Source organism: Colius striatus, chromosome 1 (assembly GCF_028858725.1).
Source record: "Colius striatus isolate bColStr4 chromosome 1, bColStr4.1.hap1, whole genome shotgun sequence".
Lineage (NCBI taxonomy): Eukaryota > Metazoa > Chordata > Aves > Coliiformes > Coliidae > Colius > Colius striatus.
Window position 1 is genome coordinate 15,697,749 of NC_084759.1, and position 19,201 is coordinate 15,716,949.

At 36.7% G+C, this 19,201-nt stretch overlaps 1 protein-coding gene across 1 annotated transcript in view; it reads right to left on the reverse strand.

Moving 5' to 3' along the window:
• GUCY1A2 (guanylate cyclase 1 soluble subunit alpha 2) overlaps positions 1-19,201 on the reverse strand; it is a 169,229-nt gene that overhangs the window by 19,873 nt on the left and 130,155 nt on the right. The window contains exon 7 of the mRNA XM_061991878.1: positions 9,956-10,110. Within this exon, the coding sequence (XP_061847862.1) occupies positions 9,956-10,110 (155 nt within the window). The remainder of the gene's footprint in view (positions 1-9,955; positions 10,111-19,201) is intronic.

The window sequence follows — 19,201 nt, forward strand, 5'->3', positions numbered from 1 at the left end:
CAAACTTTATGATCAAAATATGTTTTCTAAATTGCATGACAGTTTGCAGAGGTCTCTGCCAAGAAGCTTCTCTCCATATCTGCAATGCTTGCAGTAAATATTTTGTATTTTAAACTATAGGCTTAATACACTGAAACAACTCTTTGCTGCTTCCCAAACTAGACTTCTGCAAGCAATAGTCCAACACTCAGAACTTTCTGAGCTAAATCAGGCAAGCTTTTGTTGCAGTAATTCTTTCTCAAACTGACCATTCACCATAGAAGATCCGGCCTTGATAAAAATCAGTGGTTTCTTTCTCAGAGTCTAACATTATCTAAATGTAACGACAGTTATATAAGTTTGAAACTGTAACATATATATATATATACACACACACATATTCTTTGATTCAGGCTGGTTCTGAGTTTAGTTGGTATTTCATACTATTTTCCTCATAGAACAAAAGTGTGAGATATTAATTAAATGACTTATTTTCATTTGTTTTGTGAATTGTAACTCAGTTGCAATTAAATGCTCCAGGAGTCATGGATGACTCACCAATTAGTCCTTCAGAAATTCCTCCACTATTGTGTCTCTACATCACTATATTAGGTACACTGCTTGAATCAGCCTCTCACCCTCAGAAATTGTCTAGAAGACCTTTACTGGGATAATATTTCAGTTCCCAAGCAAGCATGGCAGGAAATCTTCTTTACCAAACATTAATGGAAGCTACTTAGAATCATATTCTATCCCACTTACTTTAGTTTATACTTTCAAGAAAACAAAATACTTTCTGGCTTTTGTAATAATACTGTTAGAAAGCCTTCAATCAGGCCAAAAACAGCCTCTCACTAGCATTCTTCTAAAGTACAGGTTTTTTAGATTTCTTAAATATATTGGCTCTGTCACTTGGTTTCCCAGTCTGAAAATGAGATCATGTTTTAGAAATTGCCTCTGATTTCTTATAGCTTTGTGTGTACACTAAGGAAACAAGTTATCTATTAATCCTCAGTGCTTATCAGTGAGGACATGTTTCTACAAAAACCTCCCATATTTAGGCTATTCATGATTTTAAAAAGCAAACAGTAATAGCTAATGGCCATGACCCAGATCTACAGCCCTTTCTAAGTTTCTTGTCTTCTTTTTCATGGTACAAAGAACCCCAAAAGACACTTCTGCCTAACAGCTGAATGAATAGTGCTGTTCATCAACGAGGGCAAGGCCAAGCCACACAACCAGTTTTTGCACTTCCCCTCTGGCTCTGGGGAATACTAGTGTCAGTGTTCAGAAAGCCATGCATCAAATTAACAGTGATTATTAATACCCAGTGTACAGCCTTCTGGACTAGAAAATTTTCTGGGTGGTGGTACCCATTTCTGTTTGTTTGTCTCACCTTGCAGACCATTCTCAGGACATTTGCTGTGACGAAGTCAGACAGTCTGTTCTGAAAGTCTGAGAGCACAATCTATCCTTGACCTTCAGGAAATTAGATGGCAGCTTAAACTCCACATAAACTCCACATAATTGCCCCCAGCTTGTCCATAGTCATAAAACTGAAGCTGAAGAAAGTTATACAACCTCTACAGTTCAGGAATACACATATAACAACTAGTCTGAAAATATTCCAAAGCATTTCTCTCAGCTATATTTCCTACATTGCTTCTGTGTATCTCCCTTAAGAGCGCTATTTTTAGAGCAGGCTATTCACAGGTTTGAAATTGCAGGCTCCACTCAAGTGGCTGGATATACAATTTACAATTCAGTGCTTAATTGTCAGGGTCAGGATACACAAGCATTCCTATAAATTGCTTGGAACTAGGCCTGCCCTCAACTTGCCTTCTTTGTTGATGTTTCAAGGGAGGAAGAATTTCTTAAACACTGATTTATAGCTGATTAACTTTGACATCTTTTCCTCCTAACCTGAAATCTTTCTAGCTGTTTAAATTCTTGTCCTCTCCCTTTCCTGGTGGAAATGCTGTTGCTTTCAGACAAAAACAGATGGTATCTGAGAAATATCCCATTTAATTTTTAATTTTCAGTTCATGTGAAAAAAAAAAAAGATATTAGCATGGAAACAGAAAAAGTGGTTATTTGCTAGTGGAAACAAGAAGAATTTCAATGCTAGGAGGTCTGTCTGAATGAAATTTTGAATCATAGTTAGTGGGAACCTTGAAGAAGCTTTTAAAAGCTGTAGCTCTTTTGTGCCCAGAGGAAATGATAGGTTAATTATATTTCAAATTGGCAAGAAACAGTCAGACCTTCATCTATGAGTTCCTATATTCAGAACATGAACTAACAAAGATTTGTTACTACAGAATTATTTGTTGCAAGGCACTCTATTTTGAGTGCCTGCTTTCCGCAATGATTCTTACTCTCTCCATGCCTACTGCAAAACAGTATCACTTCTTTATCTTTATGCAAGAACTTTGCACTTATCACTGGATGCTGTGAAGATGAATTAATACTCATAAAAAAGAAAGTACCCCTGCTTGCCCTCAGGCTCAGCAGGAAGGATAGCTGCAAATATTTTATGTTTGTTTTTTTTTTTTTTGTGAAAAGCAAGCTGACTTGCTCCATTCCTCCCCAAACAAGATCCAATCACAAAATGAAATATCTGTCCAAAGGAAGGGAAAAGATGGTGAAAGGAGCAGCCACTTAGCAGTCTGAAGTACCAACTCCTTTAGAAATATGAAAGAGTAACTCCTTTGGAAACACAAAAGACAATCTTCTTCGAGAAGTGTAATTCCACAGCTGAAGGAATAAATGATTACCACGTGTGCTAACTCAACTCTAGTTGCTTTGAGAAATAGCAGTGCTAAGAAAACACTCACCTAGACTCAGCATGCTCTAATACTTTGAGTTTCACCATAATGGCTTTGGAAGACACGTTGCTTATACAGTGCCTGGAATCCTTTGAAACTCGCTGCCCACTGCAATGACTGGTGCTTGCTGGACGTGACTAGCACAGGTTTCCACATCCCCACAAATTTTGCAAATCCCAGCAAATGGCAGTAGGTTTTTATAGCTGCAAGAGCCTGGCACACCACATAGGTTATACTGCTCAGGGGCTTGTCTTTTCTCACACCCTCCACACCAGGTTGGTCTCAAAAGACACATTCAGGCTACTCTGTCAGGCCAAATGCTTCCAGAGTTAACAGATAGCAAAGAGCATGCCAGCCACTCCAGTGGTGACGCAGTCTGTCCTTGGCCAAGCTCCTCCACTTGCTTGCCAAGCTTGTCACTCTCTGTCCCCTAACCACTGGAGCAGTTCAGGAGTATCAGCCTCCCAAAACAAAGTACAAGTATGTCCACCTGCCTGCACTGCTTGCTCCCCTCAGACCTTCCACAAACTGCATAGTGGATATACTTTACATCACAGTTCTAAGTGCCATAAACATATATATATATATATATATATGCATTTAAATGTTTATTATATAATAACCTTCAAACACATGTTCAAATCTAATTAGGTATTTTCTGATTCAATAAACTACAGAACAGGAATTCAATATTCAAGTAAGGTATTAACAGCATATATATATATAAATGTATACACATATATACATACATACCTTTTAACCTCTATATAATGAACTTCTATGTGCCCTAAATAAAACTCATGTTATAATAGGGTTTGCTAAAAGTCATATTGTAACGGGGTTTGAAAATTTGCTGATTTGCATTAAAAAACCCCACCCACTCAGAACTGAACTCCAATGTAAGCTTCTTTCAGGAAAATTGTTTTGTATAGACCAAAATTTGAACAGTTTTTCTAAAATACAATTCACTACAATAAAGGCAAACATGCACTAACTTGCTAAATATAGTATGCACCACAAAAAGTAAGGTGGCCAGGTCGATCTTGCATAAATGTTACCTTTTACAAGGGATAGCTATTCCACCAAAGAAAAGGTTCCTTCTGCCCTAACTCTTCAAGAACTGTAAAAACTGTAGTTAACCTTGCTCACATCCACCTACTATTAGGAAAATTAATCAACAGCTTCCCAAACGTGTTATCAGAAGATTGCCTTCTGAGGGACTGCTGAGTCCTTCCTCTGTAGTAACAAGTTTTGGTGACTTCAGTTGTGCGTCTAGCTTGATAACATATGCCGGGTCATTTGTTTCCATATGAATTCAGATTACAAATTATCATGGCACTCTTGATAAATATTGGTAGACTGCTCATAAGACACACTATATAACGATGTGAATTTGCTATTGTAATGCTAAAAATCACTTAATTTTAATGACTTTGAATTCTCCTCTCTGTTTCTATACATGCTAGAAAGGCCGGGAGATTGGAAAAAAAACCCCTAATTATGTCTGGATCTAATTAATTTCACATTGTACTTTATTATTTTTTAAACCGTGGAAGTTCATGTATTTTTTTTCCCTCATACAGAACAATTGCAATAAGATTATGAAAGGAGTAGCCAGGATTTTTTTAATGCAATACACTGTATGCCACATGCAGTTCAATATGTTGAGTGTCTATCAGTGACACTCAGAGATACATTAGAGAATAAGGCTCAGTGAATACAATTGCGCCATCAGCAGTGAAAAGCCCAGGCTCTGCATTGATCTAACAGTGTCGGACTCAGGACTTGTCTGAATTTGTCTGGGCTTGAGTTTCTTGTAGTTTTAGTAGTTTTCTAAAACTGATTTAGATTTTCTAAACACAGTTTAGTTCTCATTTAGCTGTGTGCAACTGTAGTTGCACAACTGTGAACTTAAAAACTGTGATCTAGCACAGAAGCTTTCTGTGTAGAGTGATCTATGAATCTTGAATAAAACTGTAGTGTCACGAAGCACAAGCATGGGCAGACAGCAGAGGCCCCAGGACTGTAATCACAGATCACAGTGACTATGGGGGTGCAGCCTCGTGGAAGCAGCTGACACTGGGAACAGAAAAACAAGAATAAACCAGTGCTTTTAGACTAGACTTTTAATATGTCAATTAGAATATCAGTAATTTTTTTGTGTCCACATAAAAGTCATGTTCCCTTTCTGTCCCTAAATAAATTGCCTGTCCACCAAAACGTCTCATGAAATTATACATGGTAAATCCATCAAAACAAAAGGAAACTTTTTTTTTAAAGGATGCCCAGAAAATAGAATTGAAAATAACTTGAAAAAACTCTTGGAGAGAAAATGCATTTGCTTGTCCACATGAGGCAGAAAAATATAGATATAAATGTAGATTGAGAAAGGAAAAATAATATATAATGTAGGAAATATATAGCTATAACTGTTAGGAAAAATAATTTCATTAAAATAAAAATCTGTAAAGGGTTTATAGAGATGCATAGTTGTAATCTAAAACCCTGATAATAGAATGTTGTATATACGTCCTGCTCAACTACTTGAAGGTAAAACTTCTTCCATACAACATTCTGCAAGATAAGTGTTAAAAGAACTGTTCAAATTTTGCAGTTTTTAATCTACTTTCAAGGATGAGGGGCAATTTAGGCAGGTGAACCAGCAGTGATCTCATTCAGCTCAATAAGGAGCCACATTTAGTTGCTGTCTATCCTAAATCAGATATGGATGTGGGATGCAGGCTGTTCATCTTTGCCTAAGATGAGCCGATCCCAGGTGTTTTGTCCAGCATATGATAATGGAAAGTATCTGTATCCTACACTTGATGTCAGAAGGACATCCTTCTCCGGAAGGGAAATATGTGCTGCAGAATTCCAGAGGTGAAAAGAAGATAAAAAAGAGAATTCATTTCTAAATACAGTTACATGACAAATAGTTACAATTATGTTTACCTGCTTTTGATAACTGCTTAGAGATCCCAAGGCATTGCATTGTAATACTATTAGGGTAACAGGATGAATGTAGGTATATTATATTAATATCTGAAAAACATTATCATGCAAGGCTGAAACAAAGAATTAAAAAAATATTTAATCTCTCTTCTGTGCTCTCATAAATCTCATTGTGCTTCCTTCCTGAGAACATAAAATAGGGTAATTTTATTCAATTTAGCATAATATAGATTAATTAAATAAACCTTGGGCTGGATTTAACAGTTTACTAAAGGATCAGATAATATATTATTCCTCTACTCCTTCTGTCCACATGTTTAAACAGAGAACAGTCTGGGATCCTCTACTCCCTCTCCAGTTTCCACATGTGTCACTGGAAGCTTTACAGTGGCATTCCAGTGCTTTCATTTTACAATGCTTAGTGATTCAAAGCAAATGGGGCTCTGTAATCCTTCAGTCAAAAGATCTGTCTCAGTCAAGAAAACAACTTATTTTGAGGAGAACTGAGCTCTTATCCCCAACAGATTCCAAGGCTGTCTTTGTCAAAGGTGCTGTTGGACACCACAGAGCTCTGCCCAGGCAGGTGCAACTAGAGCAAGGCTGCCCCAGGTTCACTGCTGCTGCTAGGCAACACCACCTCACAATGTATAATTTTAGGCTCTGATTCTTACATAGGCAGATTACAGGCTCACAGGGAAGTGTCTGAAACCAGTAATAGGCATTCTGAAGTGTGATTATAATGTGAAGGCTGATGATGCTTTATAATGCACAATCTGTACTGTAAAATGAAAGCTGATAAGACGTTTCCAGTATCTGCGTGCTTTGTAAGCACAAAACTTGTATCAGAGTTTTCATCAAAGGTATGACAGACACAAACATGCAATGATAAATGCCAGTAGTTTTCATTAATTGAAAATCCTGTTATTTTCATACTGATTGCAGAATTATCTACTTTGGGAAACATTGCTTCTTAGTTTAAAAAAAAAAACAAATTAACTGAGCAGCACAGTATGGTCAAATAGAAGCACTTGATGGAATACAAGGTGAAATATAAAGTCATTTCAGTCTGTGATGAATCATTTTATTTGTGCACAGTAAATTAAGTACTTATGCAAATTCTGTTTAAGAAAAGCTACACACAGATGCATCAGATCTCTACTTTTTTTATTTGAATGGTACCGGCACTACTATGTTCAAACCTCCTAGATCACATTCAGAAAGTCAGAATAATTCTGTCATGTAGAGTATTTTGGAATTGCAGTCTTTCCTGGCCACTGTCAACAGCATCATTTGTTGACTTCCTTCCTGTCTCTTCTCATGCTTTCAACTATGGCAGAAAGTATGGTCTGAAACAGTCTTTCTAAGTTTCATGCACATTCACTTTGTTTTCTCATATACTTTCTGAAATATAGACAATAAACTTGTTCCTATCCTTTTCATTATTACTTTTAGCCATCCATCTTGAAGGATAATTGCTCCTCATTCAAACATATATCTTCTTGTCATCTCTACTTCCTTTACGCATAATCGTGTGTCTAAACTGTTACTTGCCCTTAAAATGCTCTGAACCGAGCTCTGAATTTGTTCAGAACATAACAGTAGGTTTTTTACAAGGTACAATAATGCAGTTAACAAATACAATAATACAATAAAAATAATAATAATAAGTCTGTATATTGTTGTGGTTTGTTTTGGAATTCTATGGTATAGCACTGCCACATCACCAGTCACTTTTTTACCACCTTCCCTTTTTGGAAGCAACAGTCAAAAATTTGTAACTTTTCAGAAGATAAGCCCAGACACGACGGTCATATAAGGTCAAAGTTTATCCCTTCTGAAATGAATGGTCCTATTCCTACTGGATTTCTAGGTTTAAAAGGAAATGGAAAAAAAAAAAAAGCCTTTTTTTGACACAGCCTGGAAGACATTCACAGCAAGAAAATGTGACTCACATTATATTAGGGAGGTCTTAGTAAGAATGCTCTCAAACCCAGGTTACCCACATTTGGCTTGTTACAGTATGGTATCACCAATGGCAGTCAAGTAGAGGAGAGACATTGACAAACAGAAGTCAACTTCTCTGTGCTACAGTGTAGATGGAATCAGACAAAGTGCAGCATAAAACTACGGATTTTTAACAAGCTCCATACACAAGCCCCCAAACTAGCTTTCAGACATTTTACCAGCAATGAAATAAGACATACAATCATAGAATCATAGAATGGTTTGCATTGGAAGGGATCTTTTAAATGCCATCTAGTTCACCCTCCCAGTAATTGACAGGGACATCTTTAACTAGATAAGGTTGTTCAACATTGACCATAAATCTATTGTCTCACAGAAGAGATACTAGACCACTCAGAATCAAACCAAACAGAATTGACACTGGTACACTGAAAGTGACTCTGGCTTCAGCATGCCAAGAAACATTTTGTGCATCACTGGCTCCACAAATACTCACTAGTTATACTTCCAACTGTATTTTTCTTAAAATCATATGGAACTGTCTAGCTCACCAATTTCTGCTCTCAGGGACACAAACCTGAACAACAAACATTGAGTTGAATCTCACCCCTTGAACAACAATTGTGAATCATTAAGATCTCCCTTCTGAAAAAGCACTGCAATTTCAGAATATCTCCAAGACCTTCTCAGGCTTTATAAAAACTGCTCCTGTAAAAGGAAGGTCCCCATCAGGTCCCCATCATAGGGCCTTGGTCACTTTTTGCCAGAATCATTTACCTTCATTTGTATAAAACTAACACCAAAGGCCCTGCTACTGTGTTTTCAAAATCAAGACAAAATCAGTGAATGATCTTTTGTTCACTTTTCAGACAATGTCTTAGAGTGTGCCTCCTATCTGAGAGTGGAAGATCAGGAATCAAAGTCATTAGAACACTGAACCTGGAAGTCCCAAAGACAATTCTTTTTTTCAAGCAATACCAAGTTCCAAATAAGAACTTCCCATATATTTATTGAAATATATTTATTTTAGTTTAAATGAACGGATTTTCTATACCCAATAGTAGGTTGGGTCTGTGTTTCCTTTGCATGTTATCAGACAACTGTATGAATCTGATTCTGTTCCTTTTATGATCAAAAGTCTATTCTGTTTTTCTGCCTTTTGTTCAATTAGTTATACTTGCTCCATTCTGTAAATCTCATCTCAAGTGAATGGGCTCTTCAGAAGAATGTCATTTTATTCACTAGTCTTAATTACTTCAATTTCTGACTGATTTATATTTTAGCATATCGAATACTTTGTTGGATGAAGAAATTCCATTTAAAACTTTATTTTACATAGAAAGGTATGGGAAAAGAATAAATACTGAGTTCACAGTTTTGTTTCAGAAAAAAAAAAGGCAAGAGAAGCAGTATTGTTTGAGCAATTGCATACAGATTTACCACAATGAAACAGTCTCAAAACCTGAGGAAAAACGTACTTCAGAAAATTACTTCAGATACAGCACACAAGAAAAAAAGAGTTAAGATTCAAATCTCCTGCCAAAAAAAGTGAGTACATCAGCAGCAATCCAAGCAGCAACAATTCTAATAGTCAAGCTGTCAAATTTGAACAATAAGAAATACCTTTCTTTATTTAGGAGCTGTTCCTCATAACCAGACTTAATCAAGTATTCTCTCTATTTGCATAATTTCTTCAAGGAGCTGGGGATGATGCTTTGCCATTTTCAATCTTTTTTTTCCTATATTGAGAAAACGCTTCTATCAAGTGTCCCTTTCCAATGCTAAATAAGAAATTCTGTCTTCAAGAACACATAATAACTGTTTGAAAGCTTGGATTCAGTGGCAAAATGAAAGCTTTTCTTCTGAGCCAATGGGAACATGTTTCTCTCCATGAACTGCCTCCAGTGGGTCAAACTCAAATCCTTAGCCTAAAGTTGTAATAGTGCATAAAATTACAGTGCTTTGGGAGACATCTCCCACTTCTTCTGTTACATATGACTTTATGCAGGAATGGTTGGCCCTCCTGTTGCACTTCGTGTCCTCTACTGACTTTGCACATTCTGATGCAAACCTGCAAACAAAGATTGACAGCTCCATGCAACACCTTTTCCCAGTTGTCCTGGTGCCCCAGTGACTTTCTGTTGAAGTTCATGTATTGAGGACAGAGCATGTTACAAGACCAAACTCAAAAGAGGCTGAAATAAAAACAATATAAAAAAGCTAAGAGGACTTACTGGTATGTGGTTGGACTGACATTGATGCGACGTGGGTGACTTCCTGACTCAAATTTGCTTGCAAGGGTGACATTGTTCCCAAAGAGACAATAACGTGGCATTCTTACACCAACGACACCAGCCAGCACTGATCCTGAGTGAATGCCTATCCTCATCTGGAAAAATATGAGATCCACGTCAGTCTGTCTCTCGTGTGCTGATCATGGTAATGTCATTAGCACTTATTTAAAAGTCAGTCATTCTTTCAAAGAAATAATAAACCAAAGAAGAAAAAGTGAAGTGGAAGAAAACAGGCTTTCCCATTCCTTTAGCTTAAGTCAGAAGGAGTCAGAAAAAAAAAACCATGGTTATCATTTTACTTAAATGATTTTCTTCTCAATGCACATTTACTGGAGATGACAACAGTCAAAACAGGAATCACAAACAGAATAGGATGGGACCATGAGCAGTTACTGCAGTATCAGCCATCTAATTACACAAAAGGATACACTACAGAGGGTTATTTTTGCTACTACTTCTAATAGAGGCTTTGAAGTAACAGTCAGAGTTTAGCAAACTGGCAGAAAGAGTAGTAAAGTGGAATGAATTAATTTGGTGCTTTTATCTTTTTTTTTTTCATTTTTTTCTTTCACACTCCTTAAGGTCTGAGGTCTTCCTCACTTTGTCAGACTAAGAACTAGAGTGGTGATGAAGATGCTGAAGATTAAGGCAATAGTGATTTTTAAAATAACTGTATCTCCCTCAAAACAAGATGGAATAAAACACTAAGAAATTAAAAGAAAAACCCCAACAAAACCCCATGTGACTGTTCCAGCGATCATCACCTGTAACTGTCTGCGATGTGGTGATTACATTGATCTGTTAAGCTGGGAGTCACCATGCAAGTGTCTGTCAAGAGTGAATTATCAAACAGAGATTTACTCTGCGTACATTTGAGGAATAAGTCATGTTTGCCAAGAAAATAAGTTTTACAAACAGGAAAGTCTTCTTTCTCTAGTTAACTATAACATTAAAAAATGAAATTAAGGTATTTATATCTTCTGAAGATACTCTCATAGCAACAGGACTGCTGTGAAACATGAGATAATGTGAAGAAAATAAATAGCAGCTACTAAAACAGAAGACCCGATGAGGTCTGTATGAATGATTTAACTAACACTATATGGTCCTTTGACTTCAATCAGTTGTCATGCTGTGCTTTAGTCTGTCGATCAATCCCATTTTTTTTGTAACGAAATACATATTTACTCAAATACAAATAAAAAAAAAATGTTAGCATGTTCTCATGTTAAGACAAATGCAAGCACTTTATAACCTTGGCACTAGAACAGGCTGCCTAGATGGGCTGCTGAGTCTCCTCTGGAGACATTCAAAACCCACTTGGACAAGCTCCTGTGTGACCTACTCTAGGTGGTCCTGCTCTGACAGAGGGGTCCCTTCCAACCCTTAAGATTCTGTGATTCTGTAATTGGTGTTCATGAAGTCCTATGATCATGTGGGATCCCACATTATTTCACTGATTATAGTACTTCCCATGTGTTTTACCATTCAGCTAAGCACCCTTTTTGTTCCTCTCTCTCTTGTCACAATGGGTACAGCATTGTAACTGGTAACACTAAACCCATGCATAACCTAAGAACACGTTGTTCTGCATTCAATGTGAATTAAATTAAGCTTTCAAATCTTTACTATAGTTTGGAAGGCAGATACTAAAATTCTTCAAATATTTTATCCTACTGGCTCAGGAAGCAGCTACAAACTTGCTTTGGCTGTGAATATGTGCAAACCCACCCATCACATCTACATTATCTTGGTCATATTTGGGAGCACGAAGATTTCCTACTTTTGCGCCAACACATATTTAAACTGCACTGTTCATTTGCAGTGAAAAAAGTGCTCCTGCAGCCAAGAAGTGAGCAAACAGTCCCTCTGGACATTAGTGAGGTTACTACCAGCCCTCAGCAAAAGATAACCAGCAGAAAGTCTTGCTCACACAACAGCAAGTATGCAGTCAGCTTTCAATAAATAATAACAAATTTATTTACAATCTCTTGCTTTTGTGAGATGGAGGAAGGATTAGCTACTTTGTACCCAATTTTAAGAACCAAGCTAATGCTACCTGTAAATTCCACTATTACTCTGGCCATTTACTTAAGAATCACAAACAACCTCTTCTAGGGTACATCCAATCACATGTAAACACCAAATTGAAACTGTAAGAAAAAGCACTATGTTTTGCTGATGCAAAGTGGAAATGAGAGTACGCAGTAGATTGGAAGGAAAATCTGGTAGCAAAAAATGAGCTAAGAAAATAAAATTTACTTTTGCAATATGTGCAATGAAAGGTTGTTTCTCTGTTTTCTCTCTTAAAGTGCTTTTTTTTATGTGTCCAGATAGATTTTTATCATTCACTGCTTCAGTTACAGAGGACTTCCAAATGATTTTCAAATCCATCAGGATTTCCAAGTTCTCAGTACCAAAAGTTTAGGTTGTCTTGAAGAACCCAAACTCCACTCATACAACAAATGCTTTCAAGGTCTTTTTTCATGATTGTCTAAAAAAGACACTGGAGGGATAGTCCGTGGTTGTGACTTTTCTCCTACAATAACAAAGGCAGATGTTCCCACAAACTTGGTTTTAACTACACAGAGCTATTCATGAGTGCGTCAAAAACTGTGGTTTTCATTGAGTGCAAGAAATGTTAATGTAGGTTTTCTCATTAAACTGCAGAGATAAATATCTGATACAAGACAACATTACACCAAGAATGGCTTGCTATAAAGCTCCAATTCAGATTCATTATATGGTTCTCAACAAGCAAATGCCTGCAACACTGATACTATTGTCATGAAGTATTCCTTAGTGTGCATTCTTATAATCAGGAAAACCATTATATTGGTCATATATTACTTCTTAGTGAAATATGTTTTTAATAAAAAAATGTCGTTTCAAGATTTTATTTCATCTGTGGATAAATTGTTCTGTCTTTTTCCTCACTGAGTTGAAAAGTGTTAACAACTTAAGACTTTTTTTTTTTGCAAAGGAAAAAAATGTGTGATCAAATTATTTGCAAAAAGACACTTATTGGGGTATATCAACTTCTCACATTATCTCTGCTGCAAAAGAAAATCTGCCAGAGAACTTGATTTAGAACAACAATAAGTTATACATGTATAGTTACAGTTTCCAAGCTATATTATAGATGCAGCCCTTCCCAGAACAGTTACCATTGAAGATCATTAATGTCATACAAAATGCAAATTAGGTGGCAACATGATTTCTGTATCATAACTATATTTATTAATGTATACTCTTTAAATATATATAATATGCATTATACTGAAATCTAGCATTTTTAATAAAATGCATGCTCTTCATCTGTGCTGACTGCTCCTTTATCTGTCCTAATTACTTAGCTAATGACAAAAGGGCAGCATGTAACTGAGACCAAAAGTTCAGAGGCGTTATGTCTATAAATGGAAAGACAACTCTTTGGAAACCATCACAAAGAGAAGATGGCTGTGAAAAAAAGAAAACATAGAAAATACCAAACCTCCATAGTTAAGGAACAGTGAAGAGATGGACAAAGGCAAAAGACATTTCTAGAGCAGAATATTGAAAGGCACAAAGGGGATTGAAATATGAACAGGTGTATAAAAGAGCAAGAGACCTGTGAGAGACCTTTTAAATAAAGAGAAGCAACTTGAACCAGCTGCAGTGTAAAGACTGACCAGGAGAAAAGAAATTAATTAACTTGATCTTCACAGCAGTTATGGTAATAGTGAACTAGAGAAAAGCTGATATGAGTGTCAGAGACATAAAAGAAAAGCAGCCTGTGTTGATCAGTGGATAACATGAGGAAAGACATAGCTATGTGTAAAGGAAAGGAAGCTTTCATTAAAGAAAATGTAGCAGCACTTGTATATCACCTACTCGATGAGATACAAGGAGCAGAAATGGCTAATACCCGAGTGAAAGGAAGGATAGTGGGTTTGTATAACAGTGACAGATAAAGAAGGTTCATAAGGAAAAATAAAGAGCACTGGAGCTATGGTCATCCTCTGATAGGGGAATGGATCAGAAGTGGTATCAACGAGAACTGATAGTCCAGACTAGACTGAGGAAGAAAAACAAACAGGAACCAGGATGTTCAATATAAAAGTATTTTGTTTTTCTGAACTGAACATTCTATTAATGTGTTTTCTGAGCTACTGAAGAGCTGTGTGTTATCCCTTTACATTTCCTCATTGCCCAAACATGATGTTTCTTTGTTGTAAGTAAAAGTGCTCGATTTGGTTTCATTTAGTTTCATTTTGTTGCTACCTGCTGTGCATCTTCCATCACTGCCAATAGCCTCAACGCCTTCCTAGAGCAGCACAGTGAAAACTGCCACCAAAATAAAGCCTATTCCAAGTGAGATGAAGTAAATGCCATTTTGAAAACTCACAACTCATCTATACACACTTTACACAGAAGAGACAAAAATATTTTGTAAAGAGTAAAGGAATGCAGAGGCTTGCCTGAAGTAAAATTTATTATTGCTAATTTATTCCTTAATAGCTTTTTCTGTTAAACAGTACATACACAATAAGCAAATCCAGTAATTTCCTTCATAGTCAAAGCTCTTGAGCTTTTTCTCTTTGAAAACCCTGTTGAAAAATGCACTTTCCTTTGCCTCTCCTCATTTCCCACATAATTTTAGAGGAAAAAAACAATTTGATGTTACAAAGCAAATGGAAGACAGCATTCTACAGTCTGAAAACCAGTACTTGTCTCCTCAAGAATATTCTACAAAGCTTCTTAAATATATGACCAAATATGTCTGCATGTTGATAGCCAGTAGAACCCATTAAAACCCATATTTCCCTTCAGTCAACCAAGACTTAAAAATACTTTCTTTATTAATTAGACCACAAAACAATGGTCCAAGTTGTAATGGTTCTTGAAAGGAAAAGTAACAGCTTTTAAAATTATTCTTCAAGCTTTTTATGCACATAGTATCGTGTAAAAGTATCTGCAATCTTGGCTAAGGGTTTACAAATAATTTTTTAAAAGCATAACCTCTACTTAATTCAGAAGTGAAACGAGCTGTCAGAGACATCATTCTTGATAGGCAACAACATGAAGAATTGCATAAGGCCACCACAGTGAAGAATAGTTTCTGAGTTGAAAAGAAAAGGCTCTCTGTGGACAATATTGTGAGGCAGGGTAAAAAAAAAAAAAGGAAGAGTCTGCGAGTACCTTTCTTTTTGTCTGCCAGTAAAGAGTAGTCAATGTTACAAGATGCAAGCAGACTTTCCAATTTAATTCAAAGATACATGTAACCTGTCATCCGATAAGCATGGGGCAAAGATATATGCTCATTTCCAAAATTCCCTCTCTGCAACCAGTAATTTTTAGTTCAGGGATTTCCTGAGTTTAAAAAAAAAATCTTTTTTTGTAGAGGAAAGGTGTTTGCTGTTCACAGCTCCTCCTCAAAAATGAACTACAATGATATTTCCTGGGAGTGGTGACTGTACACATTCTTCCCACCACATACACAGAGATAAGGACCTTAATAAACAGTTCTCACACTCTGAAAAACATACTCCCATGCTAGAAAGAGAAGTCTTAGATTGCCTTATAGATTAACTACATCCAGAAGGACTCAATTGTCTTTTTCACAGAACTGCCTGCCTTACACAGGCACTGAGCTGAAGAAGTGAGGGCAGGTTGGAAAGTAGGTGACATGGTCTGGAAAGCAGCTACAGGCAGAAGGAAACTCCCACTCAACCAGTCTAGACTATTTCAAGCCTCAAAAATGTGATTGAATAGCAGCTGATCAAGACTTTGTGCTGAGTTGGTAGGAGAGCTCAGGACTGACACAAGGCTGTATGTGTATGGATATACCTCCAGGCACATGGATGTCCCAAACTGCAAACCATTTAAATGCAATAGAAGTGTTCTGCTGGAGCAGGACTTTCAACATCAGTTTCAATAATTTCTGTATCTATACACCACCATTTCTCAGACAAAGAAAGCACTCTTCATTTTCTGTCCTAACAGAGGGATACTTTGTGTTTCAATAAGGACCTTGTCCTTTCTGTCCTTGCAGTGTCCTTCAGAAAGGAAAAAGTCACTTTTCACAGCACATCTTAGCTATTAGTCTGTGACACACTGACAGATCCTTCCAAACAGAATGTGCCAAAATCTCTAAGACCTTATTTGCTCTAATATTTTGTAGCAGTTTTTACAACAGTGCTATCTCTAAATCTCAACATATTGCCTTACAAGGGGACATTTATTTGTAAAATAAATTATCACAAAATAGACTCTACAGATCTCAGAGGTCTAAAATCAGGGCTGCACACCAGTGAGTCAATGTGCCTTTCTGCTCCTTCACAGAACTACAAGTTGACAGGACTGACAGCTATGCCCTGACATATGCCTTAGTGTGTGGGTTATCTGTATTCTTAGATAGATTTATAAATATCCCAGTGTCTTTCTGCAAAGGGACATATGACGGTACAGCTCACTACAAAATTGTTGCCAAGAAACAGACCTGCTCAGAGGAAAATTTAGATCACTTCGAATTTTACAAGGTGTTCTATAGAACTAAACTACAGGATATGTTTCCCCCATATTGTACAACATTTGGAGAAATGAACACTTAGCCTTTTCCTAATGAGAATTTCCCAGATTTCTTACTCACAGCCTTAGAATTATTCAACTTGCCTCATGCAAAAGACAGAAAAATTATACAAGGATAGTGAAACACAGAATAATAAACTACAAAGACTGAATTCCTTGGGATCAATCAATCTATTTTATATAATTGTTGGGTAAAGCAGTCATGTGGCTTGTGTAAAAGACATACCATTAAATTAAAACCTATGTGATGCACGTTACCTAGGTACATCCCTGGACTATTGTCTGGGCATACATTCATCTCTAATGAATGTGGAACAAGAAGCTATGAAGTATTTCTACTTAAAGAAGCCCCAGTCTTGAAACACAATTCCTTTCCTCTTTCCCCTTCAGTTATTATACTATGATGTAAGTTAGCCCTGATTTGAATAGTGGCTGGATTAGATGACCTCCAGAGGTTCCTTCCAATCTCCTTTATTCCATGATTCTGTATTTCATACCTTAACAATGGAAAATTGCACCCCTGTGAGTCTACAGCACCAGTATGAAGTAGAATTAGACGATGTAAACATCAAAATCAAAGACTCAGACTAGGTTTGGGGGCTCACTTGTTCCAGGTGCAAAGGAAAGTTTATACTGTGGCAACATTTTTTTGGGCCAAATCACATGAATTCACTCTGGCACTGCTAGGGGTTTAGGTTAGAAGAGCATCTGGGTCAACATCTGACCTGAAATTATGTAGTGAGGGGTGGTATGAACCATGTACATGAGAATTTCTAAAGTTGCTGAAGGGAAGAATTAGTCCTATATCCTTCCTTTAAGAGTCTAAAGGAGAGACACTGATGTCAATAGGCTGCTTCATAAGCTGCTTCTCCTTCACCAATAAAATGTTGCATTTCATTGCTGATAGAGCATTTTTTAAAAAATCTCTCTTTTTTTATTGTTTTTTTTGAATAATAATTTCCACTGCAGTAATTTAACTGCTATGTGAATCTATGTGTTCAGGCACTTAAAACAGAGCTAATCATTCAAGCAAGCCCACATAGCAATGGAAGATTTTTCCCAGCCTTCTCTCCACTGACACCCAATTAAAAAAAAATTATCAGAAAGTTCTGGTTGATCCTTAGTGTAGGAGGACATCTTTGTCTCACAGGGCCATCATATGACAGATACTGAATGGATTGGGTGCTACTTTAACAAGGGTATATGACACATGCTCAAAATATTTAAGGGAATAAAAAAAACTGAATGCTGAAAAAAATCCAGCAACATTGGGCATAAAAGTTTTAACCGTAAGAAACAGCCTTCAATACTTTCATTAATTTAGTCATTTAAGTAGAGATGTATCTACCATTTATCTACAATACTTTAACCTAATTTCAACCACCCAGAAGTTAGGCAGCTCATTTAAACTAGATTTCCAGATACCTTCTAGACCAAGAAGGTAAATGACCTCAGGGCTGCAAATCTTCACCCTCCAAAATCAGCACCTAGGATGGGCTAGATCAATCACTCCTGAAGGTGTCTAGCTCTCTTAGAGGAATAGAAAGTGACACTTAATAGTAAGTTTAGCCTAGACACCTCATGCACAGATATGAGATCAATCCAACCCTCAGACTGGCAAAGTAGACACACTTTCATCTTGTTTTCTTAAAATGAGCTACAATCCTGTGCATAAATGATCAAAGAAACAGGTCTTGATGGATAGGACCCCATCAGAAGGTAATTCTACTTGTAAAACAGCAGAAATTTCTTCAGATATTTTAATATAATGGTCTTTGAATCTACTCTGAAATCTTTGAAACTGTAAAATGAAATGACCTTTCAATGGAAAAGGCATGCTTTTTCTTTTGATCATAGTACATGCTTTTATACATAGATGAAATTCATGTTGATGTGCTTTGGGAAGTGTGGAACTAATCAACAATGATCTGATGTATAACAGCTTTAAAATCTACAGAATCCATTGATGTATAAAAAACCTCACAGTTTTACTATTAGAAGAAAACTTATCTAGTCTGTGTAAAGTAATGATATATTTGCATCAAGATTCTTCCCAGAGGCTTCTACATTGAGAAAGAGACCTAAATAAATGCCTATGTCATTTAAAGCTTTATCATTGCAAGGTGTTTTAATAGTTTTTGCACAAAGAGGAGATATATTTTATGTGTGTAGTTTCTTACTGGATTTGTCAGCTTCAGGCATTCATAATCAAGTTTTAAAAAATTATTAATCCCCCTCTTCCATATGGACACAGCAGACATGAAAAAAAACCAGCAAGTGGCTGGGTTTTGCAAATATGCCCGTTCATAAGTTGTGAAAAGTGGAGAGCCTAGTTCCTCTTGCACCCCTGAATCTAACAAACTACATATCTAATTAAATATAGTCAAATGTCAGAAACAAGTAAACATGTCCTCTTTTGAAATACAACAAATCAAGGAGTGTCCACAAGACAAAAGGCTAAGGACTCCCCATGCTGTGCATAAGGAATGCTTAGTGTTGCAAGTTGTATTAGCTCAAAGCCAGTTTGTTTCCTTGTGATGAAACCTATGGCACTGTCATCATCATAGAGATTTGAATACTAAATGTCCAACATGACCATTCTTCCCCATGCTTAAC